Source organism: Cebus imitator, unplaced genomic scaffold (genome assembly GCF_001604975.1).
Source record: "Cebus imitator isolate Cc_AM_T3 unplaced genomic scaffold, Cebus_imitator-1.0 Scaffold1, whole genome shotgun sequence".
NCBI classification, from domain to species: domain Eukaryota; kingdom Metazoa; phylum Chordata; class Mammalia; order Primates; family Cebidae; genus Cebus; species Cebus imitator.
Genome location: NW_016107316.1, coordinates 767,796 through 794,753, shown reverse-complemented (window position 1 = coordinate 794,753; position 26,958 = coordinate 767,796). Strand labels below are relative to the sequence as shown.

The window sequence follows — 26,958 nt, the reverse complement described above, 5'->3', positions numbered from 1 at the left end:
TTTTTTCTGGGAGTATTCAGTGTTATACTAAGTATTTTTTAGTGTAATTCACTTCAGTTTGATGTTTGTGACTGGGCATCCCTCTTCTAATAGTGCTCTTACTTTTTATAGGTATGCCTTACATTTTCTTGTACAAAGTGGAATTTCCTACTGTATCATGATCATCATAGGAGTAGAGAACATGCACAAGTAAGTATTTACTTTTTTCACATGCAAGTACATATTTCACTTGAATAGAATTGCATTAGAATACAATTTTATTTATTACATTAAAAGTAATTCTGAATTATGATAACATTTTAAAGAAGAATTGTCATAAATACAAAAATAAAGTCATTGTTATACATCATTCTTCTTTTTACTTAAAGCACCATTGACATTTTGGGATGGATGAGTCTTTGACGTTCAGGACTAACCTGTACATTTTAGGATATTAAGTAGCATTCCTGTCTTTTACCCGCTAGATGCCAGTAGCACCCCTTGAGCTGTGACAACCATAAATGTTTCCAGATATTTTCAGCTATCTGTTGGAGGAGCGAAACTGCCTATCGTTAAGAACCACTGGTTTAGTCTGTTGGTGATAGCAGTGGAGAGACAGAAGTGAGTAGGTTGGAGAGAGATGTGGAAAGACTGGTAGGAAATAAAGTGTCAAGGATGACTTCCATGTTTCTAGCTTGAACAGTAGGGTAGATGGAAGCACTGTTTTCTGAGGTGGGGAGCCCTGAAAGTGGGGAGCATGTTGTGGGCATAGAGCATTTCAAGTGGGTATGTATTCAACCCCTAAACAGTGCTTAGTGTATAGTAAACACTCAGTGAATTTCTGCTGTGTAAATGGATGTCGACTTTAAGATATCTGTAAGACATGTGAGAGGAGATGGGTAATTGAGATGTGTAGTAGGAATTGGGTAACTGGACTAGAGATATAAATCTGGGAATAGAGATGGATAAAATGTACTTGGTTGAAAACCTAGGGACAGAATATATCAGCAGATCCTGCTGGGGTGTTTTGCAGTGTCTGAACTGTGATGTATGACATATGCACCATATTTCTGAATTCTGAATCACATATGTCTGCAAAAGCTTTGTCTAAGGAATCAGACCAATGACTTTAATTAGCTTGTTTCTAAGTCTCATTCTATTTTGCATTTTCTGTGTTTGGCACTCAGTCACCCACTGTTGTAATGTGTACTGTCTTCTCAATTTCCTTTGACACTGCCTGCACTGACTTTTCTTTTTCCTCTGTAAACTAACACAAGTTCCTGATGTTTTTAATTTCTATAAGAGGAGAGAGAATATTTAGATGGTATTTCAGATGAAGCAATTTTTATGGGATTATGACCCTATTTTTTTTAAAAATTGTACCTCTGACAGGTTCAAAGTGATGCCACAATTAATATCTGAAGCAAAAGATATTAACCAGGTTTAGATTAGATTAGATTACTGAAAACAGGAGACTTACATATATTTTGGCTAAAGCAAAAGTAATCTGCTTTTCACTTGGAAGGTTGGTAAATTTTGTGTTTAGAAATGACAGATTGTTTCTTTTTCTGAAAGGCAGTTACAGTCTGTGACATTAACTTAATACTTTAGACCTGCACTGTTCAGCATGACAGTCACAAGCACACATTTAAATTAAAATGGAAAATTCAGTTCCTTAGTTACACTAGCCACATTTCAAGTGCTCACTAGCCACATGTGGCTAGTGGCTACATTGGACAGTGCAGATAGAGAACATTTCTGTCACTGCAGAAAATGATATTGCATAGTGCTGCTTTAGAGACATACAGTTGTATAAAATTAGTAATGTGACTCTTTTACAGTAAGTATTCAGGGAGATAATGCTACTTGCTTATATGCCGCTATTTAGGTTAGAATCTTGGTGTTGGAATTTGACACTATTGATGTAGAAGATTAGGGCAGGTAAGTAAGGTTTGCCATGTGAGTAAATTGCTAGGGTTGGCAATAAATAGCAGGTGGATAATTAATTTGAAAAGTGTGTATTTTAATCTCTTTTTTAGCTCTCTTCTATTTAGCTTATACCCATAAATATTTTTCTGTGATTTGACTTTTTAACTTTTTTTCCTGTTATCTGAATATGCTCCCTTTTTTTTTTTTTTTCTTATTAGGCTTTCACAGTAATTAAAAATGTATAATGGGTCAAATCTTAAAANTCTCTTCTATTTAGCTTATACCCATAAATATTTTTTTTTTTTTTTTTTTTTTTTTTTTTTTTTCTTTTTTTTTTTTTTTTTTTTTTTTTTTTTTTTTTTCTGTTTAGGCTTTCACAGTAATTAAAAATGTATAATGGGTCAAATCTTAAAAGTATTTCACCCAGATACTCTAGATGGGACTTACAGCATTTTTATGTGTTGTCCAAAGTTATTGTTTATGTGCAATAAAATCTTTTTATTTCTTTCAATCTAGTTTTACATGGTATATATGTATCTTACATTATGTTTTAACATATTTCTTTGACCAGGCAGAGTTTAATTAAGTCTTTAAAATGAAAGATTTGAACTTATCTGAGTACTGAACAGTTTTTAAATTCTTGTCTCTCTGCTTTATGGTTTTTTTTTTTTTTTGCTTTCTGCTCTTTATGAGATATTCATAATGTAGTTATTGCACTTGCTTTGATTGACCCATGCGTAAATTCAAATATTTAAATATATATGCACTTAATTTTTGTAGTCCCCTTTAATGTTTTTATGATGTGTTTTATTATTCTGACTCATATCTAGATAATTTATTTTTAAAATGCAATCTAGGCTGGGCACAGTGGCTCATGCCTATAATCCCAGCTCTTTGGGAGGCTGAGATGGGTAGATCACTTCAAGCAAGGAGTTTCAGTCTATCCTGGCCAACATGGGGAAATCCCATCTCTACTAAAAATACAAAAAATTAGCCAGATGTGATGGCTCATGCCTGTAATCCCGGCTACTCAGGAGGCTGAGGCAGAAGAATCACTTGAACCTGGGGGGTGGAGTGAGCCGAGATTGTACCACTGTACTCCACCTGGGTGATGAGTGAGACCTCGTCTCAATCAATCAATCAATCAATAAATAAAAATAAAATAAAATATAATCTATTCTAAAATTCAGTGCTTTTTCCTAGTCTGTATTTTCATATAAGCTTTGAAATTTTTGAGGAAAAAGTTGAACAGTTTACGTAATAGCGGCAAAGAAAAGAGTGTTTAGGGACAGAATATCCTATATGTCTTAGTTTGAACTGCGGTAATGATATACCTTAAACTGCGTATCTGATAAACAACAGAAGTTTATTTTTCCCAGTTCTGGAGTCTGGGCTGTCCAAGATCAGGGTGCTGACAGATTTGGCATCTGGCAGGGACCTGCTTCCTGGTTCATAGTCAATTATCTTCTTTCTAACCTCACATGGTGGAAGGGGCAGGAGAGCTTTGGATGTCTTCTAGAAGGGCACTAATCCCACACATGAGGGTTCTGTCCCCGTGACCTAATCACCTCCAAAAGGACTTGCCTCCAAATATCCTTATATTGGGGATTAGGTTTCAACCTATGAGTTTTGGGGCAAACACTCTATTGCACTATATATTATGATATTAATTCACCTTAATTGACATAGCAGGAATTGAAGTTTCACCATATTCACCCAGCACTTCTGAGAGCAGATTTGGCAAACTGTCTTTGTGTAAAGACCCAGATAGTGAACTTCCAGCTTGCAGGACAGATAGCCTTTGTTGCTATTCCACTCTTCCGTTGTCATGCAAAGGAATCCATAGACAACATGTGAATAGGGAGCACGGCTGTGCTTCAGGAAAACTTTATTTATAAAAACAGATGGTGCACTGGATTTGGCTTACCTGTATTCTAAGCAGACACCTGTTACAGGGATTTTTAAAAAGAGCAGGGGGCAGAGAGACACCTTTCCTACTAGCTTCAAAAATATAAGTTTGCTAAGTGGTAATTTTAAACTTGTTATATCACAACTAATGAAACATATGAACTTTTCAAAATAAATGACTTATTGTAGAATATTATTCTGAAGCAGGTGATTTTTAAAATGCTGACTGAAATGTTTGCCTTTCTCTTGGTATAGCTTTTGTGTAAAAAGGAAGTGAAATAATGTAAGGCTTGATGTTTAACACTTGAAGTGAGAAATATTATTCAAAACAACATAAAAGGAATAGTTAAATCACAGGATGTAAAATCAATACACAAAAATCAGTATTATTTCTATACATCAGAAATGAATAGTCCAAAGTAAAATTTTAAAAATCCATTCACAGTAGCACCAAAATGAGCAATATGTTTAGGAATTAACAGAATGAAGTGCAAGATCACTACACTGGCAAGAAAAAGCATTGCTGTGAGAAATTAAAGAAGACTTAACTAAATGGAGAGAGACACCATGTTATGTATTGGGGGACTCAATACTTGTTAAGATGGCAGTGCTTTCACTTTCATATTTGAGCAACAGGTTTAATGCATTCCCTGTTAGAATTGCAGCTGGGTGTTTTGTGGAAATGGACAAGCCGATCCTAAAATTTAAATGGAAGGTAGCCCCAAAAGAAGAAGAAAGTCAAAGGGCTTATCCTGCCGTATTACAAAACTTACCACAAAACGACAGTAATTAAGACAGTGTAGAGATCGACATGTAAATCAGTTGAACAAAATATGCTCAAATGATTGTTGACAAATGTGTGAGGGCAAGGCACTGTGGGAAGGGATTACTTTTCAACAAATGGTGCCATAAATTAGATATACACACTCAGGCCAGGCCTGGTGGCTCTCGCCTGCAATCCCAGCACTTTGGCAGACTGAGATGGGAGGACTGCTGGAGCCCAGGAATTTAAGAGCAGCCTAGACAACATAGTGAGACACCATCTCCAGAAAAAAAAAAGTTATACACATGCAAGCAAACAAGTAAATAATAAATCTTGGGCCCTACCTCAGAATGTACACAGAAATTAACTCAAAATAGACCAGAGACCTACATGTAAGAAAAATCTATACAACCTTTAGGAAAAAATAGAACAAAATATATTTGACATTGGATTAGGCAAAGATATGACATTGAAAGCACAAAATAAAAAGAAAATTAGTAGTTTGGACTTAATGAAAAACCGCAGACTAAAATAAAATACTTGCAAAATATATATCTAATAAAGAATTGCATCCAGAATATTTAAAGAACTCTTACAAGTCCATGTTAAGAAAATAGTCCAATTAAGAAAGGGGCAAAAGATTTGAATAGACATTTCATCAGAAAAGATATATAGATGCAAAGTGAACATATGAAAAGATACTCTGCGTCATTAGTGATTAGCAAAATGCAAATAGAAATGACAAAGATACCAGTTTACACCCTCAAAGAGTGGCAGCACCAAGTGTGTGCGATGCAGTGGGGAGAGTGGAAACTTCACACATTGCTGGTAGGAATATAAAATAGGGCAGCCGCCGAGGGAAAGAGTTTTCAGTTCCCTAAAAAGTTAAACATATACTTCCCATAAAACCTAGTAATTCTACTCCAAAAGAAATGGAAACATATCCTCATGGCCACCTGTCTGTGAACACTTATGGCAGTTGTTCATAATAGCCCAAATTGGAAATAACCCAAGTGTTCATCAGCAGTGAGTGAGCCGTGGTACATCCCTGCAGTGACAAGAAATACTACTGAGCAGTGACAAGCAATATCCGTGCCGCAGCATGGATAAACCCTAAGTCCACATGCTGCATGAAAGAAGCCAGCCACAAGAGACTAGCTTACAGGAAGCCATTTATATGAAATTTCTATGCAAGGCCAAACTGAGTGACAGAAAGCATCAGCGGCTGCCCAGGGGCAGGGGATGGGAGTGAGGATTCACTGCAGATGGGAATGAAGGAACTTTTGGAGTGATGGACGGATTCCAAATCTGCACTGTAGTGTAAATTTACTAAAACACATTGAGTTGTATACTTAAATTAGGTAACTTTTATGGCATGTAAGCCTACCTCAAAGCTGTTTAGAAAAGATAAACGTTATAAAGGGGAGTGCGGCAAAAAAGGCCAAAATTAAAATAAAATTGAGGCACAGCTTGAATGTTGCTTTAAGGATTTTGTATATTTTCTCATTGAAGAAAATGTATAGATGTTTATATACATCTGTATTTTTCTGAGCTGAAAAGAATGAAACATGAGAAGGAGCACTGACCCTCAAAGGAAGATGCCCTCAGGGGAAGGAGGTCTAGAGTTGAAGGGAGACATGGTAACTGTCTTCAGATGCTGGAAGGGAGTAGATGTGTTTGTTCTTTGGCGTGCTAAGATGGAATACCACCAGATGAAATGTGAAAAGGCACACATGACCCAAGGAAGGGCGGCCTCGGGTACAGTGAGAATGTTCAACAGTATGGTTGGTGGAATATTGCATTTGCCATGGAAGATCTGTCAGTTGATGCTGAGGGGACATTTTGGTTTGCATGCTGTAGGAGATCATGCCAGGTGCCTTCTCTATTACCTTCTGGTGGGCATTCCTGACAAGCCATGGCAGGAGCTGCTGAGCATGATGTATAGCTGTTCATGAGTGCCTTCCCCTTAAATCTGTAAAGAACTAAAGAAAATTTAGAAGTTGGCCAGGCGTGATGTCTCATGCCTGTAATCCCAGCACTTTGGGAGGCCAAGGCAGGTGGATCATGAGGTCAGGATGAGACCAGCCTGACCAAAGTGGTGAAACCCTGTCTCTACTAAAAATACAAAAATTAGCTGGGTGTGGTAGTGCACGCCTGTAATCCCAGCTACTCAGGAGGCTAACGCAGGAGAATTGTTTGAACCCAGGAGGTGGAGGTTGCAGTGAGCCGAGATCAAGCCACTGCACTCCAGCCCGGTAGAGAGAGCAAGACTCCATCTCAAAAAAAAAAAAAAAAAAAAAGAAAATTTCTGTCATTGCACATTGACTTCTTCCTTGTTCTCTGCCTTTTATGTCTTAGTTCATTTGTTTCTTCACTTTAGATTCTCAGTACCTTGTTTTCTATCTCCCATTAAGATGTAGAAGGGAAGAGGGGGCTAATTGTGTGCCCCACTGGCAGTTTTACTGCTTGAGAGGTGTTGGCGCCTCATTGTATAAGCAACCATGCAGAGACTGAGTTATTAGGTAACTGAGGATGTATAGCTGGAAAACAGTGGGTTTGAACCTGCATCTGTTCTACTCTGAGCATCCTATTTTAAGTAATCTGCGTTCATTTGACTGAAATATATTTGCACGATCTGTCACAGGTAATTTGCCCTTTATCTCTTTTTATGAAATGAAAAACTATTGCTTTTAAAGGAATTATAGATATCATCAGAGGAGAATCTTTCTTGAGAGGTAGGATGAGAAAGTACAAGTGAGTTTCTTTCTCTTGATTTTGACATCATGCAATGTTTTAGAACCGTTTCCAAAGTTTATTCTGTGTGTGTATGTGTTTGAAGGTTGGTCCCGGGAAAGGATTGACTGTGTGTCTTTTTTGGCCTCAGAAGACCTCCCTGCTCCCCAGGGATTGTGTGCTCTGGAAAGCAGCCACTGAAGCCTGTTTTCTAGGACCTGTGTGGTGCAGAGGGTCCGAGAGCGTCTTTGGCCTGACTGTGTCTCTCACCCTGCAGCCTGGCATAAGGTTACTTGCTTCAGCAGAAGCTCTGAAGCTGTACTCCAGCCCCAGTCTCCTTGTCCTAAAACCTTCCTTCATCCCTGTCACAAGACATCTTCTCTCTGTGCACCCGCTGCGGTTGATGCCATCGGACTCTGTCTTGCTGTTTTCTTTGGCCTCAGCACTCCCAGGACCTCTGACTCTAGGTTTGGGGAATGAGCAGCAGGATTTACTCGAGCGCCACTTTGCTGGGGCTTTGGGCCGCCCTTGGATTCAGCTGTGGAGTGTGTTCCTCAGCACAGGACATGGGACAGGTGACTGTGCCAGAGGGCAAAGGGACAGAATTGAGGTTAAATTCCTAAGATGTACAAATATCAGTCTCCATTTAGTAGAACAATTCCTTCACTGTTTTGTGGTAGACAGAGTTCCAGTAAGGGCGATGAATTGTGAAATCAGGCTGTTTTATTGGTTCATTCATCATTCATCTTCTTTATAAGACCAACTTGGCACCCCACTCCTGTGTCCTAGGCACTGTCCTCAGCTTCTCCAGGTTCAGTATGGTTGGAGGCATGTGAAAACATTTTAATACTGTGTGCCAAGTGCTCTGGTGGGAGAGTTTACAAAAAATAGCTAACCCTGCTAGGAGCAAGCAGCTCAGGGCAGAGCTTCCTGGGGGGCATGGTATATGCATTAGATATGAGGACCCTAGGTAGCTGAAGTGGTAGCAAGGGCAGACCTTATTGCAGGGCGGACAGCACAGGCAGAGGTGTGGAAGCATGAAATATGGCATGGAAGCACTAGCAACTTAATAAGCCTTACTATGGGGTGGTGGTGGTGGTGGTGGTGGTGGTGGTGGTGGTGGTGTGTGTGTGTGGGTGTGTGTGTGTGTACACGTGAGAGAGAGAAAGAGCACATGCACATGCATATGAACTTGGTGGGGGTGGGGTGACACTGTTAGATCTCAAGGCATCCTTTCCCAGCCGTTTCCCTTGGCCACAGTATATTGTTTGTGTAATAGTCCTCTCATCCTCTCAAATGAGAAATGCATCAAATGTGTTTCATGTGCTAAGGGAACAGAGATATAGACAGGGCTAAATTTCTCTTTTATCTAGCATTTATTTAGTATATATGATTTTAAAATAGACACACCTGTGCTTTGCCTATAAAAAAATGTATGACCTGGCTACGGAAATAATCCCTATATGTGTCTTGATGTGTGCCACAACCAGCACCATTTAAACAAGGCCCCGGGGCAGAAGCATACATTCTGTGTGCTTCAGCTTCCCTACATAGAAATTCAGTATTGTGGTGGCAGTCACATGCACATAGCACTGTTTGACATAATCTTCCTTGTTTATGTCTTGGTCTGTCTCTTGCCAGCGAGCGTGAGTGCTAGGGGAGCACGTCCTGCCTGTCTTTCACACTACTTCATCCCTAGGGCCTCACAGCATGCCTGGCACGTGGTAGGGTCTCAATAAATACTTATTACAAGAGTGAGTTTAGGATACAGCCTGGTTTTGTCTACCCTCTACCAACCCCTTTGCCTTGTTCTTCATGACTACACTTCCTTCCTTTCTGGAAAGTGTCTGTTTTCTGTAGGTGTGTTTCCGTGTGTTCCCTCTATCTAGAGTGTTCTTCCTCATCCCATTCTCCCTTTCCTCCTGACTCTCAGATTTTACCATATCGCATCCCTAGCGAGTCTTACTGAGATGTCTCAATCTAGGACAAATAATTTGTTGCACACACTCTTGTGGAATTGTGTTCCTTTCCTTCTGAAAATCTATCTTGGTTCTTAATGATAAATGAGAGAGTTACTTAAGGAATGTGTTTTGCCCTCATTGACTGCAAATTCTGTGATGGCCATTATGCTGTGTCTGTTTTGTTTTCTGAATATAGTCAGTACCTAAGAGATTGTATGCTGTCAGTAAGTGTTCACTGGTGAATAAGTGAGTGATGATATGACTTCTGCGTCACAGCACACCTTGTCCAAGGAGCCCTCTTGAGCTCCTGCTTCCTGGCTGTAGCCCCTGCCTCACTTAGAATGCTGGGATCCACCTCAGAGCCTGTTCAATGGGGGTCTTGTGAAAGCCATTGTGGACTCCCTGTCTCCTTCTCTGTGCCCCTGGAGCGGCGTCTCATCCCTGATTATTTTATTTTACTTTAAGTTCTTGGGGTACATGTGCAGATCTTACTGGATTGTTACATAGATATACACATGCCATGGTGGTTTGCTGCCTCCATCCCCCGGTCACCTACATTAGGCATTTCTCCTAATGTTTTACCTCCCTAATCTCCCCACCCCCTGCTACCTCTCCCCTACAGACCCCAGTGTGTGATGTTCCCCTCCCTGTGTCCATGTGTTCTCATTGTTGAACATCCACTTATGAGAGAGAACATGTGGTGTTTGGTTTTCTGTTCTTGTGTCAGTTTGCTAAGATTCATCCATGTCCCTGCAAAGGACATGAACTCATCCTTTTTTATGGCTGCGTAGTATTTCATGGTGTATATGTGCCACATTTTCTTTATCCAGTCTATCTTTGATGGGCATTTGGGTTGGTTTCATGTCTTTGCTATTGTAAACAGTGCCACAATGAACATTCGTGTGCATGTGTCTTCATAATAGATCAATTTATAATCCTTTGAGTATATACCTAATAATGGTATTGCTGGGTCAAACAGTATTTCTATTTCTAGATCCTTGAGGAGTTGCCACACTAGCTTCCACAGTGGTTGAACTAATTTACACTTCCACTAACAGTGTAAAAGCATTTCTGTTTCTCCACATCCTCTCCAGCATCTGTTGTCTCCAGATTTTTTAATGATCACCATTCTAACTGGTGTGAGATGGTATCTCAATGTGGCTTTGATTTGCATTTCTCTAATGACCAGTGATGATGATCATTTTTTCATATGTTTTTTGGCCACATAAATGTCTTCTTTTGAAAAGCATCTGTTCATATCTTTCACCCACTTTTTGATGGGGTTGTTTGTTTTTTTCTTGTATATTTGTTTTTGTTCTTTGTAGATTCTGGATATTAGCCCTTTGTCAGATGGGTAGCTTGCAAAAATTTTTTCCCATTCTGTTGGTTGCCAGTTCACTCTGATGATTGTTTCTTTTGCTGTACAGAAGCTCTGGAAGTTTAATTAGATCCCATTTGTCTATTTTGGCTTTTGTTGCCATTGCTTTTGGTGTTTTAGTCATAAAGTCCTTGCCTATGCTACGTCCTGAATGGTATTGCCTAGATTTTCTTCTAGGATTTTTATGGTGTTAGGTTTTAGGTTTAAATCTTTAATCTATCTGGAGTTAATTTTTGTATAAGGGGTAAGGAAGGGGTCCAGTTTCTGCACATGACTTGCCAGTTTTTTCAACACCATTTATAAAACAGGGAATGCTTCCCCCATTGCTTGTTTTTGTCTGGTTTGTCAAAGATCAGTTGGTTGTAGATGTGTGGCATTACTTCTGAGGTTTCTGTTCTGTTCCATTGGTCTATATCTCTGTTTTGGTACCAGTACCATGCTGTTTTGATTACTGTAACCTTGTAATACAGTTTGAAGTCAGGTAGCATGATGCCTCCAGCTTTATTCTTTTTGCTTAGCATTGTCTTGACATTGTGGGCTCTTTTTTGGTTTAAGATAGTTTTTCCAGTTCTGTGAAGAAGGTCAGTGGTAGTTTGATGGGGATAGTGTTGAATCTATAAATTACTTTGGGCAGTATTGCCATTTTCATAATACTGATTTTTCCTAACCATGAGCATGGATGGTTTTCCATCTGTTTGTGTTCTCTCTTATTTCCTTGAGCAGTGGTTTGTAGTTCTCCTTGAAGGGGTCCTTCATGTCCTTTGTTAGTTGTATTCCTAGGTATTTTATTCTCTTTGTAGCAGTTGTGAGTGGGAGTTCACTCATGATTTGGCTCTCTGTTTGTCTGTTATTGGTGTATAGGAATGCTTGTGATTTTTGCACATTGATTTTGTGTCCTGAGACTTTGCTGAAGTTGCTTATCATTTTAAGGAGATGTTGGGCTGAGACAATGGGGTCTTCTAAATATGCAGTCATGTTATCTGCAAATAGAGACAATTTGACTTCCTCTTTTTCCAATTGAATACTCTTTATTTCTTTTTCTTGCCTGATTGCTCTGGCTAGAACTTCCAATACTATGTTGAATAGGAATGGTGAGAGAGGGTACCCTTGTCTAGTGCCAGTTTTCAAAGGGAATGCTTCCAGTTTTTGCTCATTCAGTATGATATTAGCTGTGGGTTTGTCATAAATAGCTTTTATTATTTTGAGATACCTTCCATCAATACCTAGTGTATTAAGAGTTTTTAGCATAAAGCGCTGTTGAATTTTGTTGAAGGCCTTCTCTACATTTATTGAGATAATCATGTGGTTTTTGTCTTTGGTTCTGTTTATGTGATGAATTACATTTATATATTTGTGTATGTTGAACCCAGCCTTGCATCCCCAGTCATCCCTGATTCTTGTACCTGCAGCATCTCTTGCCAGACTGTACTGTTTCTGTTCCCAGGGAAGAAGCAAAGGGGTGGAAATGAGGGAAAAGCTGAACATAGGGAGCCGCTCCACTTAGGCTGTGGAAGAAGGGGAAGAGAAATGTGTTTCAGGCATACCTAATTGGGCTTAGGAAGATATTTTCCCTGGAGAAGTTAACACAATGTGGCCGTGTTCTGTGATATTCAAGAGTGGAAGTCTGTTAACCTTGAGAAATTAAGCTGAAAATTTTCTTTATAACTTGGCAAGTAATTTTCAACAAGATAAATGGCCTAAGGAAAAAAGGTAAAAGATGTAAGTATATGCAATAAAATTGCATAGATCTAATGGGTTACCTTGCTGTGTATGGAATTATATTGTAAAAGCTGCAGGAAAATGATTTTAAACCTCCCATCATAGAGCTGTAGGAAAGTGATTTTAAACCTCCCATCATATGGCTCAGCTGCCCACCAATTTGAACAAACATTTATTGTGGGCCACAGTATTTCCAGAAATTCAAAGATAAAGGAGATGGGATCCTTACCTTCTGAAATGAACAGTTGAGTTGGGGACATTACAGTGTCATTTCTGCAACAAATGTTTATTATGCTGATGCTGGGATCCAGTGATGAATAAAAAAGACATATTCTGTCTCATTGTGAAACCTACAGTCAGACTACCCACCGCAGGCGATTACTGTTACAAAAGAAGGGTATACCAAAGGCTAGGGGCATCCTGGAGGGAACAGCAGTGGTGGAAAGTAGTAAAACTATGTATCAGCCACTGACTGTATTCAGTAGAATCAAAAAGTTACAAATGATGTAAGATATTTGGTGTTAAGTAGAATGATGCTAAAATATACTTAAAATATTGGGAAATATGATATTTTCCTCAGAAGTCTACTTTATTGATGATAAAATTGAGCAGCAGACAAGGTCATGAAAAAAGATTGAATTCAAACTCTGACTTACACTGGGTGGTCTTAGTGATTGATTTTATGAGCACTAGTTGGAGCCAGATACATATGGGTTTGAATTCAAGCTCTGCTAAGTTTCCATTGTCTTCAGAACCTTGGCTAAGTCACTTTACCTTTCCAGGCTTAAATTGGATTAAATCAGTAACTTAGATGAGGAGCAGGGTACCTGCATGCTTCATATTGTGGGTATGTAGGTAAACTTTTCTTGGAATAATGGGTTCAGATACCAAAAAGAGGTGTTCAAACTTTCAGATCAAATCCTTTCAAAGGTCATTTTTAGTTTTGAAGTATTTTGCTGGTTTTTTTCTCCCTCCTGATTGTGTGATGTTAGAGCTTGTTTTAAAGTATTCATAATATTGTATTTATCACTGTGTACTGCAGTTCAGTGTCTTCTCCCCAGAGTGTGAACTCCTTAGCAGGGATATTTTACTTTTTAAAATCCCATTGTTAGGCATACAGATGATAGGAGCTTAGTAAGTGAAGTATCTATTGTATTCTGTTCTGTCGAATGAGTATTTGTGAGTTTTTGCCTTTAAATGTTTTAAAAAATTTTTTTTGGTGGATATTCATTCCTGGTGTAAGAGATTTCCAAACAGATTCTTTTCACTCATGCTCTTGGCCTTGAATGACACATTTGATAGGTTGACTTGCCTTAGTCTCCTGGTGTTCCCTGCTTCTCTTCCTGCTTGCTTTTCTTCCTCTTAGGCTCTCCACAGGGCAGAGGACATGGAAACTGGCAGAGTGGGGTGGAGTTGGGGCAGGAAGAGGTAGCTCCAGCTGCCGTGGCCCCTATCTCAATCCACTGTGACCCTGAGGAGCAGACTGTCCTGGGGTCCATGTTACCTGTCATCTGCCAGTACTTACAACATTCCTACAGTGGCTTCCCAGATAGAAATGTCATCAGGAACTGCCTTAACTCTACTGGGAATGAATGATGATCTTAGAAGTGCCATCTGGCAGGCAGAAGGCTCAAGTCATTTGAAAATTTGTCCTCATGGAGTTAAATTAGCAGTGGTTAGTGGCTTGGCAGGAGCTCTGTGGGGAAAATACCAACTTCACTGAGGATACTCCCATGATCCCACGAGAGAGAATAAAATGTGGTGACAAGGAAAGTGGACTTTAGTTTTTTTCTTGTATGTTCTCTGTGGACCATATTCACCAGCCTTTCAGGGGTCTGGAATAAAGGTAGAGGCCCTGTTGGTATTGCTGTGCTAACCCAAAATTAAAGTTGGATTTCATTTGGGAAACTATGAGTAAGTCTAAAATCGATTTTTTGATATTATCTTATCACCTTAAGAGTTAATGTTTCCATAATTATCACGTATCAGTCACTGTAATAAGCACATGCTACTTCATCCTAGCAACAGCACTTAGAGGTTTGTGTGCTCTGCCTCTTTCACCAAGAAACAGAAGTTAGTAAATGGTGGTCTAGGATTTGAACTAGTTGTGTCCGATTCCACCCTGGGCTTTTTATTATTATTTCTAAGCAGTAACTATTGTGATTATGAAATTTTGTCATTAAAAAAATACTCTAAATTGAGGGGAATTTGTAGGTGTTGGTGATTGTTCATCAGAGCAAATATGCATATATCTCTATCCAAAAGAATGTGGTCGTCTTTTGGCATATTGTGCTTAGAATGTAAGGTCTTTAAAATACTCTCAGTGCCCATGGGGATTTACTTGGTAATAGGTAATAGGATGTCCGGGTCCTGTTGGAATTCTGAAAGAGCTTCAGAACATAGCATTGTTCCATCAAATCCTGCACTCAGGAAAGCATGTGACTGAGATTCCTTTAGATACTGGTAAGTCAATGTAGTGTCTCTTTTGGAGGTGTTGTATTTGAATTAACTTTATTTCAAATTGTAAAATGAATCCTCATCGAGGTTTCAGTCATTCTTGAGCAAGTAAGGGAAGTATTTTTTTTCTTCAGTTGAGGGCTTTTATATGAAGTATGGTGATTCTATTAATTATAAGGATGATAAGACTAACACGTTTTTGGTAAATAAAGGCATTACTTTGGACATTTCTGAACATATTATAGTAAAAAGAAATTCACACATGCTCATAGAATGGGTCTCTGCCAGGTCAGGACTGTCTAAAACGTTAGTTTGATAGTTAATGCTCCAAATTAATCAATTAAAAATCAAAAGGTGTCATTCATGGTGGCTCATGCCTGTAACCCTAAGTGCTTTGGGACGCTGAGGTGGGAGGATTGCTTGAGGCCAGGAGTTTGAAACCAGCCTGTACAACATAGTGAAACACTGTCTCTACAAAAATTGTATAACTTAGCCAGGTTTGGTGGTGTGCTTGTAGTCCCAGCTACTCGAGGAGAGCGGGAGGATTGCTTGAATCCAAGAGTTCAAGCCTGCAGTGAACTGTGATTGTGCCATTGCACTCTAGCCAGGGCAATAGAACAAGACCCTGTGTCTGCCCTCTCCCCTACCCAAAAAATTTTCAAGACATCATTCAGTTTGATGATATTTCTGTCTCATCTTGAAAATAATTATATATTACTGAAACATAACTAGGTAGTTGTCATAACTTAAAATAAGAATATTACTCTTTATGATAAAGTACAAGGATGTGTCTTTTGCCTTTGGGTACTTCTAGAAACCAATCTTAATTTTACACCAAGATCCTAATACTTGCCAGAACACTGAAAGATAAATTAAGAGCTCATCATCCAACCAACCATTAGAATGATGAACAAAATTATCCAGTTATTTGTCATAATACCATGCCATTTATATAAAAAACTGTGGTTCATGTTGTAGTTTTGTGAGAAAAGAAGCATGAGTGAAAGGGGTATTTTTTTGACTTTTTGTTAATAAATGAGGAAATTGACTTGGACAGTTGGGACTTGCTAAATGATGAGCTCTACCTGTGATGTGGTGTGTTGTTGTAAGCATATAGACTTGACATGTGCACATTCTGTAGTCACTGTGTTAGAGTACGGCTTAATAGAAAGAGCCTTTGGCCTTTGACTTTGGAATTTGAATGATGGAGTGATTTCTGTGTGCCACTTTGCTGAGTGTTTTTTTTCTCCTAAATACTTTATCCTATTTAACTGTTGAAGTGTTAACTTCTGTTAACTTCTGTTGAAGTGTTAACTCTGTAGGAAGTATTAATGTCTACTTGTACAGATAGGGACACTGAGGTTTCAGAAGGTTAAATCACTTCAACAAGGTCACAGAACCAGTTAACCGGCAGCTCTAGAAGTTTGTGAAGTTCATTAGTCTTGTTGAGAGTTGTTAGATTGCTTATTTACTGAGATTCTTGTAAGGAATTTTTTATTTAAGTTGGAGAAACAAAGATATTTTTACTTGCTTACTTGCTAGCATAAAAATCTTGGTTTACTTTTTGAAAGAATAGCAGACACCATTGAGACATTGTGTTGTGGCTGGGTCGTTTTCTGTCTTCTTCATCAGGATGTAGCATTGGGAGTATTTAAAAAATATTTTAACCTTTAAAAAAATATCTGAGTAATAGTGATTTTATTCTCTAGAATCCCTCCCTTTATTTAAAATTGTTCAGCCTTCTCTAAGTGCTTTGCCTGTGGTTGGTATTTATTCAAATACTAATAAATAGAGACTTCAAAACAGTATTTTAATGTCAGCTGACTAAAAATATAATTTTAGGATTATTTTAGATAAGTTAACTATGTAGGGAAAAAATGACTCCTACTTGTTGCTAGCTTATTAAACAGTCCTTATTTAGAGTAGTTATGGGAAAGACAAATAAAGGGTAACAGCAGAATAGCTAAGAACCTAACAAACTGCCAGGCATTTTGGTGAAAGTATATTAGAGCAATTGAGCCTGGCATTTATATCTCATGGTAAAAATTGGCACATTTATGGTACTGATGCAAAAATAGACACATAGATGAATAGAACAGAATAGAGATCTCAGAAATAAGACCACACACCTACAACCATCTGATCTTCAACAAACTGATAAAAGCAAGCAATGGGAAAAGAATTTCCTATTTAATAAATGGTGCTTGAAAAACTGGCTAGCCATATGCAGAAAATTGAAACTGGATTCCTTCCTTACACCTCATACAAAAATTAGCTGAGGATGGATTAGGACTTAAATGTAAAATCCAAAAGTATAAAAATCCTAGAAGAAAATCTAGGAAGTACCATTCAGGACATAGGCACGGGCAAAGATTTAATGACAAAAACATCAAAAGCAATTGTAATAAAAGCAAAAATTGACAAATAGGACCTAATTAAAATAAAGAACTTCTGCACAGCAAAAGAAACTATCATCGGCGTGAACAGACCACTACAGAATGTGAGAAAATTTTCACAATGTATCCATCTGACAAAGGTGTAATATCTAGAATCTATAAGGAACTTTTTACAAGAAAAAAACCCATCAAAAAGTGGGCAAAGGACATGAACAGACACTTCTCAAAAGAAGACATTTATGTGGTCAGCAAACATGTGAAGAAGCTCAACATCACTGATCATTAGAGAAATGCAAATCAAAGCCAAAATGAGATACCATCTCATGCCAGTCAGAATTTCGATTATTAATAGTCAGGAAACAACAATTGCTGGCAAGGATGTGGAGAAACAGGAACACTTTTACACTGTTGGTGGGAATGTAAATTAGGTCAACCATTGTGGAAGACAGTGTGGCAATTCCTCAGAGATCTAGAACCAGAATAACATTTGACCCAGCAATCCCGTTACTGGATATATACCCAAAGGAATGTAAATCATCCTATTATAAATATGTATGTATGCATATGTTCATTGCAGTACTATTCACAATAGCAAAGATGTGGAATCAACCCAGATGCCCATGAAAGACTGGATAAAGAAAATGTGGTACATATACACCATGGAATACTATGCAGTCATAAAAAGGAACTAGATCATGTTCTTTGCAGGGACATGGATGGAGCTGGAAGCCATTATCCTCAGCAAACTAACACAGGAACAGAAAACCAAACACCACATGTTCTCACTTACAAGTAGGAGCTGAACAATGAGAACACATGGACACAGGGAGGGGAACAACACTGGGGCTTGTCAGGGAAGTGGTGAGAGGGGAGCATCAGGATAAATAGCTAATGCATGTGGCACTTAATACGTAGGCAATGGGTTGATAGGTGCAGCAAACCACCATGGCACCTGTTTACCTTAGTAACAAACCTGCATGCCCTGCATATGTATCCTAGAACTTAAAATAAAAAATTGTTAAAAAGAGACATGCACTGACATATCAAAACTTTGTATGCAACAATGACAACAAAAAGAAAATTTAGCATTTGCTTACATTTTATGAAGCCTCAGAAAGGAGACGAGATTGCTAATCTTTCCTAGGCTGGAAATTAACCTTGGGATATTACAGAGTAGTGTGCCTTTACGTGAGTTGCCTTAGGAAGAGAATAACAGATAGTCTAAGGATGGGTTAGACACTATTTGCCTTTCAAAAACATTTTAAAATCTTGTATGGAACTCATATATTGTTGGACCACTTTTATTGCAGAACTTGAGTGACTAGAGAACTATTTAGTCTAGTATGCAAAGCTTTACCCTTGTGTCAAAATTTTTCTTAGACACTAGAACTTTAAAACAGATATAAAGCACTCTTATAGCTTAAATTTTAAAACATAAAATGCTAAAATGTTGAGTCTGCAGAATCAGTTTGATTAAATTATCTTTTGTAGGTGTATTTAGCTTAGTAATTTATTTTTTGTTTAGTAAATTGGAGGAAGGAGGGAGAGAATTGAATGAAAATGATACACAAAGACAGAAACATTATTTTATGTTTCCTGTTTACTGAAAACTTCAGATCTTTTTATTTTTTAATTTTGAGACAGAGTCTTGCTCTGTCACCCAGGCTGGAGTGCAGTGGTGCCATCTTGGCTCACTGCAACCTCTGCCTCCATATTCAAGCGATTCTTGTGCCTCAGTTTCCTGAGTAGCTGGGACTACAGGTATGCATCACTACGCCCAGCTAATTTTTGTATTTTTAGTAGATACCAGGTTTCGCCATGTTGGTTAGCCAGACTGATCTAGAGCTCCTGGCTTCAAGTGATCTTCCCGCCTTGGCCTCCCGAAGTTCTGGGATTACAGGCACCAACCACTATGCCCCACCCAAGTGACCTTTTTAAAACCAGTCTGAATTCTCTTGGTTTTTGACTCCCATTTCAACTGATTGAATATGTATTTGGATTTCATATAAAGATCCAATTTTTGGTTTTAGACTTAAAATTGTTTATTTCTTACTTAAATTGCATTCTTTCTTGACGTCTTCTTATATCCCTCTTTATTGTGATTTTCATCCTTACACACTTTAAAAAATACCAGGCACAATTTCAATGATCTAGAAGACTCAGAGATCCCCAGGGAAACAGTAAGACTCCACTGAGATTAAGTGAAGCAGCCTTGCTAGGGTGGATTTGCTCTCTGTTAGCTTATGCCTCTATTAAAATTGTCCTTAGCATTCAGTGTTGATCCTAAATGTCTGGGTTTTTTTGATCTCTTGAGAAACAGTGACAGCCTTAGTTCCTTGGTGGTTGTCCTAATCTTCAGTCCCTTTGTCCTTTAGTAAAAGTGTGCCCTGTGTATCCTGCTCCCTGTAGAACCGTCTGCCCACTGTCTTCTAGTCTTCCCTCATTCCTGCGAGCCTGCCCTCATGTCCCTGTGAGTAAGTGGGCAATCACGATGCTTGGTGCCAGCCACAGGGGAACCACAGAGAGAGTGCCCAGCATGGTCCTGGCCCACCATGGGCACTCAGGAACTATCTGTTGAACAAATGCCAGAAAGCATCTGTGTATGCAGCCAAGGGGAAGTCTGCTGGGTGTGCCAGACTGAGGTTGATGGGTTGTGCCGACAACCTAGCGAAACATGGTTCATAGTCCTTTTCCCTCAGGAAAACAGTGATTGAGTTGTCAAATACTTCAAATAGTGTGTTATCATGAATCCAATAAGGCATTTCTTTAAACTACTATTTCATATGTGATCTTCTGTTACCTCTTCAACACTTTGAACTTTTATAAAAGTAATTGAATTGAGAAATTAAAAATAAAATTCAGTGAAAATGAATAACAAAAATTAAGAAATGAATAAGGCGTAAAATCTCTGAAGGACGACAGATTAATTATTAATCTTTATTAATAAACTGTTGTTAGTAGCTAAGTTACCATTGGTTGCTAACATTTGTAAACACAGCTCGATGTCAGTTATAATGTTAACTGCTGAAGTGTATTTGCGTTTGAAATTTACAACTGTCCAGGGCTGTAGTACTGTTAGCTCAGCTTTACACCTGAGAAAATTGATGCTCAGAGGACTGAAGTACCATCCCCAGGTTTATACACCGAGCCCATATTAGACTCAGAGTTTGAAACCATGGCTGTTTAATGCCAAAGCTCCAGGCCTCCAGCCACTAAACCACTTCTTCTTCAACCTTATCAATATGTGGATTTCCCATGGGGAATTTTTATTGTCCCATCCCTGTTATTTTGGGGTTGCTTTCCTTCATTGTTAGTGTGTGTATAAATAATATAAATTAATTTTAGTTTGACCACTGAATTGGGAAGCTAAAGCTCATAATTCTGATTCTTGGCATAGTTTCTTAATTTATCTGGGCTTTGTTTGATGCCTCCTATGAAATGTAAGAGCCAGCCAGGCGTGGTGCTCATGCCTGTAATCCTAACACTTTGAGAGGCGAAGGGAGACGGATTGCTTGAGCTCAAGAATTCAAGACCAGCCTGGGCCACATGTCAAAACCCTGCCTCTACAAAAAATACAAAAAATTAGCTGGGTCTGGTGGCACATGTCTGCAGTCTCAGCTACTTGGCGGGGCTGGGATTACTTCAGCCTAGGAGGTAGAGGCTGCAGTGAGCCGAGATCTTGCCATTGCACTTCAGCCTGGATGACAAAGTGAGACCCTTTCTTGAATGAATGAATGAATGAATGAATGAATGAATAAACAAATAAACAAAATGTAAGACCCATGGGTAAATCAGTGGTTTTTCTTACCCCCAATGCATCTAACAGAACATTAATTAATAATAGTACTTTCTGTAGCATTAATTTTTACTTCTTTGAAGTAAAGGGTTATACCAGATTTTGGGAGACTGGGACAGTGATTCTGATAGGTTACACTCTTTTATCCCCACCTGACATACAAAAACGTTACCAAGCAATTTTGAGATCTATTTTTGTGCCTGCTGACATAACAAGTAGAAATTTTCCCATCTTTCCACTACTTTTCTATTTACTGCTCTTTCAATTTGGGGGCTTATCTGGCTGTTCTGTTCTTTATGTGTCTCTAACTTGCTGTCATTTACCATCCTCTGGATCATTTACAAAGTCTGATCCAGAGATCTCTGGGAGTCCCTGAGATCCCTTTAGGAGAGAGGTGGTAAAGTCAAAACTATTTTCATAATGATAATACTTAAACATTATTTGCCTTTTTCACTTTCATTCTCTCAAGAGCATATGGGGGGCTTTCCAAAGTCTATATGATGTGTGATATTGCAGTAGAAACATTCGAGGATCTGTTGTTCTACTGTTAAGTCTGACATTCAGTAGATTTATAAAAATATGAGACAATACCACTCTTCTCACTAATTTTTTTTGTTTTGAAAATATATTTTTCATGACAATTTTTTAATTGTTTTAATTGATGGGTTTCAGTTTCCACTACATTCTTTTCAAAGATTAAATCTTAGTTACCTTCTTAAATGCATCCATTTTATCTCTTTCCCCACGCTTAGCAGACAATATGAATTTATAATGAAAAGTTTTAAGATGAAGATAAAGATAATTCTTGGGAGATAATCCTTAAAGATATAGGGTTAGTGTTTAAGAGGTAACAGAAAGGAAGAAAAAGGAGACAGAGAAATAGCTATTGGAAGAAGGTAATGGGGGCTGATGGTCTGCAGGTGTCCCTGGGCAGAGAATGTTCCCACCCCACATCTTGCTCTGCTCATTTCTGCACCCACCCCAGCATACCTAATGCCACACTTATCTTGGCCTCAGATCTCTTCCTTGCTGATGCTTTCTTTGGCATCATTCTCTCTCTAAGCTGCCCAGGTAACTGTAACTGGAATAAATTCTCCCTCCTTCCTTCTTACCTCCACATCTAGCCACCACTAAGAACTGTCTGTGCTTCAGTTTCTTGAGTTGTTTTGAGCACTTGACATTTGCAAAGCGTTGAAAGCGGCCAGGGAATGTAGTAAGCACTCAGTGGATGGGGTGACCCTTAGCTCTTATTACTGCTCAACCCATGTTAAAGCCACTGTTGGTCTTCAGCTCCACCCATTTCTGCTGTTTACCATCTGGTAACTGCATCTCACATTACTATGCCAGCCAGTCTCTCTGGCTTCTGGTCTGTGCTCTGTTGCCCAGATGATTTTTACAGTATCTGTCTGACCATGCCTCTTTTCTGCCTCAAACTCTCTTGGCTCCTGTTAGCTTGGCAGCTTCGCAGCACCCATTGTGACTGCCCCTGCCTTTCTTTCCACTCTCAGTTCACAGCACTCACTCCTTGACTGAGGCAGGCCCAGCCATAATGAACCATTTGTAGTAGTGCACACATGCTCCACTGTTTGACACTTGGTTCCTTTGTATTTTCAGGGAGCCCCCTGCCCCCAACATGAATTCCGGCTGGTCTTTCAGAGCCCTGTTGACCTGTGACCTCTGTGGTGAGGCCCTTTCCCCCTTTTCTTAATAAAATGAGTCAGCCTTCTACTCTACGTTGACTTTTCTACCTAGAGTTGTACCTTACCTTGTACATCTTGTATACTTCACATACTGCACTGTATTTCTCATACTTGGATACTGCAGGTGGTTTAATACTGCAGGTAGCCAGAGTGTGGTGCTGTGTGCCTGTAGTCCCAGCTGTGCAGGAGGCTGTGGTGGGGGAGTTGCTTGAACCCAGGAGGTCAAGGCTTCAGTGAGCCGTGTTCATACCACCATGCTCCTGACAGAATGAGACCCTTTCTCAAAGCAGACAAAACAAAACAAAACAAAACAAAACAAAAAAACAAAAAAAAAAACCTGCTACTGAGATCCAGACTTTAGAGCCACACTGCCTTCTCATCCTTGCTCACCTGCCCAGTAGCTTTGTCACATTATCCAAGTTACCCTCTCTATGCTCAGTTTCCTCATTTGTAAATTGGAGTAAAAATAATACCTATTTCATAAGGTTGTAGTGAAGATTAAATGAAATGCTGTATTTTATTGAATATGAGATGTCATTGATGGTAAGATGTACCCTTATTTTTTGTCCCACTAAAAAGTTGACATGCCATCAATTATGAGAGGATTCTTGATTTCAGGGATGTTAAAATGTGAAAACATACATGTATTATATTCAATGGAGTGACCACATGTGAGTGAGCCCCTACACATTTGCCTTTGCCTCCTGTACTGGACTTCAGACTCCAGACGGGGACTGTGAGTCTCATTCAATATTGTGTCCTCAGAACACTGCCAGACAATTTTAGAGGATAAATGTATATTCTAAAATAACTGATAACAGACTGTGCTCACAAGCTAACCATTTTCTCCTATCTGCAATCTAAGAGCAGGCTGGAGAATATACCTTTCTTCTAGGGCCTAATTTCTAAGAGGCTACGACCAGCTCATCTGTTGCTCAGCCAGGGTGGTGTCTTCATCCTGTTCTCACTTACTGGTTCAGTTGTGTTATGAACCAAAATATGGGATGTAAAGAACTGTAACCCACATAGTCTTTCTTATTGCCCTTGCTTTTAAGTGGTTTACAGAATAATTTGAATTACTTTTTTTTTCTTTTCCTACTTTCCACCTAAAGTTTTTTTCTCCCGAAGTCAAATAAAAGAATGATGAGCGATCTTGTGTACGGGCACTGGCGGAGATCTGGACAGTAGCTCCCTTTATTAAAATGTGGCTCCTGAGGAACAGTCAATGATAGGTTCTAATCTTTGTGTAAAAACCAAGATCTTGGCTTTGGGGGTGTGAGAGGGATGATATGAAGTCTTTTCCAAACATTTTTTTAGAGTCCTGGTTTTATCAGTGACTAGAATAGGCTGAAATCTGGATGTGTTTTTGTGGATAATTGTCTCTCTCAGTTGCTCCACGATTCTGCCATTACCTTGGTAGTTTTTGATGTTACTAAAAAGCTTTAAATTTTTTTATGTATACTTATTGAGATACTAGGAGAGGTTAAATTAGGGACTGTTAATCAGGTGATGTGTTGAAGGTCTTAAATCTTCATATAAACTGAAATATTATTATTTGTATTTTGAAAGATAAAATAAATGTGCCTAATACCAACAGCCAAAAACCAATTTATTTGTATATTTTGGCTAACTTTGAAAATTTTCTTTGTGAAGAACAATTAAGTGACTTCATTATCTTACTGAGCCAGGTGTGGGAACAAAAGTTAGATCTGGTTAAAAAAAAAAAGGCTGAACAATAGTTGGGTGGGGGGTTTCATTCATTTTTGTCATCTGTAAACAAAATGAGAACAGGAAAGAATCGAGTGACTTCATGTATCAGTGTCACTATTTGTGTCTGGCATAGTGAATACATTGAAGCTCCTTTCCTCTTTCATATGAATAGGGCTTTGTAAAAGAACAAACAGAATCCCTAGAGACTTTTCTGTAATTCATTGAGATCCCTTTGTTCTGCCTAAGAGAACACCTGGTCAAAAGAGACAGGGGAGATCACCAAGCAAGCCCACACTTCGTAGAACAGCAGACTGTTTATTGAGGATCATTAGATTACGTTCAGGTCTCTAGGAAGGAAGGAAGTGGGTATTCTGGTCACCAGACACCAGAATCTGGTGTCTATAATATTCAAGGAAAAGCCTAGTAAGGCTATTAATCAGTGAAATGAGATCCTAGAGAGAGGGTTAATTTGCTTTACAGAGGACCCCCCAGTGTTCTAAAGTGAGTGGGAAGAAAAGGAGGGACTTCTGAATCTTGGGTGAAGATGGCATGGCTGTCTTGTGCTGATAAAGCAGGTGGTTTAAAATTTTTTTTCTATTCAACTAGCAAATATAGAGATGATTTCTCATTTAAAGAACTCAGTTACTCTTCCTAGTGAAGGTTGGCTGTCTGTTCTTACTACCAGCACTTTACTAGTTGTAGATTGTTCTGATTTTCTGGATCTATGTTGGAACCCTAGTTTACCTCCCACAGAAATAATTTTTCCTTGCTGGTCTACAAAAAAACCATTTTAATTGATGTACCTGCCAGCTATTGAATAGTGAAGAAGTCAATAAATGTTCTCTCCACTGAAATAGCTGTAAAACTGGATGAACTCATGAAAAACACTTTTGGGCTCTGGAAATTGACCAAAAGCAAGCAACAATTTGAGAAGCATTAATTCATAAAAGGACTTCTGACTTTTAGATAAGGACAGTGGAAGTTGGTGGTATTCTGGCCTGGAGTTATCCTGTTCCTCATCCCTTGGCAAAGTAATGCTGCCAGGGTGTCAGCCTGATGGGATCTTCTTGACTGCTGCCCAGAAAAACCAATGCACCGAGAACAGCAGGTATTGCTGCAATGAAAGAGTTTAATAATTGCAGGGCCAGCCAAGCAGAGGGACAGAGAAGGTAGTTTGCAAATCTATCTCTCTGAGAATTCAAGTTAAGGGTGCTTTGGTTGGCAGGGGCCTGGGGAACTGAAATGATTGACTGGGAATGAAATCACAGGGATGTCTAAAACTGTCTTTGCATAGCTGAGTCAGTTCCTGGGAGAAGGTCTCAGGTGGTGTCTCTTGATCTGCCAAAATGCTAACTCTGGAAGAAAAATATCTCAAAAACCAGTTCTTTAGGTTTCACAATAGTGATGTTATCTGTAGGAGTAGTTCAGGAAGTTATAAATATTGCAACCCCTGGTTACACTATTCTGAAGCAGTTAGCAATGTTGAATGATTCTGAAGCAGTTAGCAATTTAGAGAAAAGCAAGCTAAGCAACAGCAGGTCATGGTTTAGATGTGCCTATTCTTTAGCAAAGTTATAGCCCCTACCATAATTCTAATGTTGTGACCTTTTGTTAATCTTTACAAATATGGTTTCAACTTTTGAACAAGGGTGGGATCAGTTCAAGGAAAGGACTATTATAACCCTGGCACCAAGAATGAGCAAAAGCAGTTTAGTCTGACAGAAGCAAGCTGGAGTCAGTTATGTCAGATCTCCCTTATCACTATAATTTTTGCAGTTGGTTTAAAGGGCAAGGCTGGCCATCAAAACCAGCTGACTTGATATGGAATGAAAGGCAGAGAACCCTATGCAGTAGCTAACAGAGAATGCCTCCAGCTCTCCTATCCTAAGGATGTGGTCCATCATTTAACAGGGAGATCTTGGAAGTGAGAGAGCCATCAAGGGACTTGATAAAATCTCCACACACACCTGGCTAACTGGAGGCTGTGTTCAGCACAGAGGAGGCCTGAGAGGGCCTGGGGGAAAGTAAGAGCTGGGATTGACTGGAGAAAGGATGGAACTTTGAATGAGCTCTCTTACTAGCTTAAGGTATTTGAGCATAAGCTCTGACTAATCATTGACTGACTACTCAGATATGCAGACACAGGGGGCAACCTCTAGAGTGAGGCTAAAAAATAACACTGAGGCTTTAAAAAACTGAGTAGAGACATCAGCTGCTGCATGAGCTCTCACCATGAGTGAGAAAGATTCAGCAGATTAACTTCAAGCTAAGAAACAAAAACAGCACTGCAGTGCTCGAGAAAAAGACAATTAAATGCAGAGCTGCTGTAATGTATTATCTAACACATCCAGTTTAAAAAATTATGAGAAACGGGGAAAAAAAGCAGCCAATTGAAACTACTTCTAAACAGATCCAGATGTTGGATTTACCAGATCAAAAAACTACTATAAATACATTTAAAAAATTAAGGAGAATCGTGACTTAACAAATAGGGAATATCAATAAAGAAATGGAAACAAATGAAAGTCT

The 26,958-nt window shown here is 38.9% G+C and overlaps 1 protein-coding gene across 2 annotated transcripts in view; it reads left to right on the top strand.

Annotated features, from left to right (window-relative positions):
- Positions 1 to 26,958, top strand: part of MBOAT2 (membrane bound O-acyltransferase domain containing 2) — a 138,661-nt gene that overhangs the window by 55,175 nt on the left and 56,528 nt on the right. For both annotated transcript variants that reach the window (XM_037737128.1, XM_017525074.2), the window contains exon 2: positions 112 to 189. In XM_037737128.1, coding sequence (XP_037593056.1) covers positions 158 to 189 — 32 coding nt within the window. In that variant the 5' untranslated portion in view covers positions 112 to 157. The remainder of the gene's footprint in view (positions 1 to 111; positions 190 to 26,958) is intronic.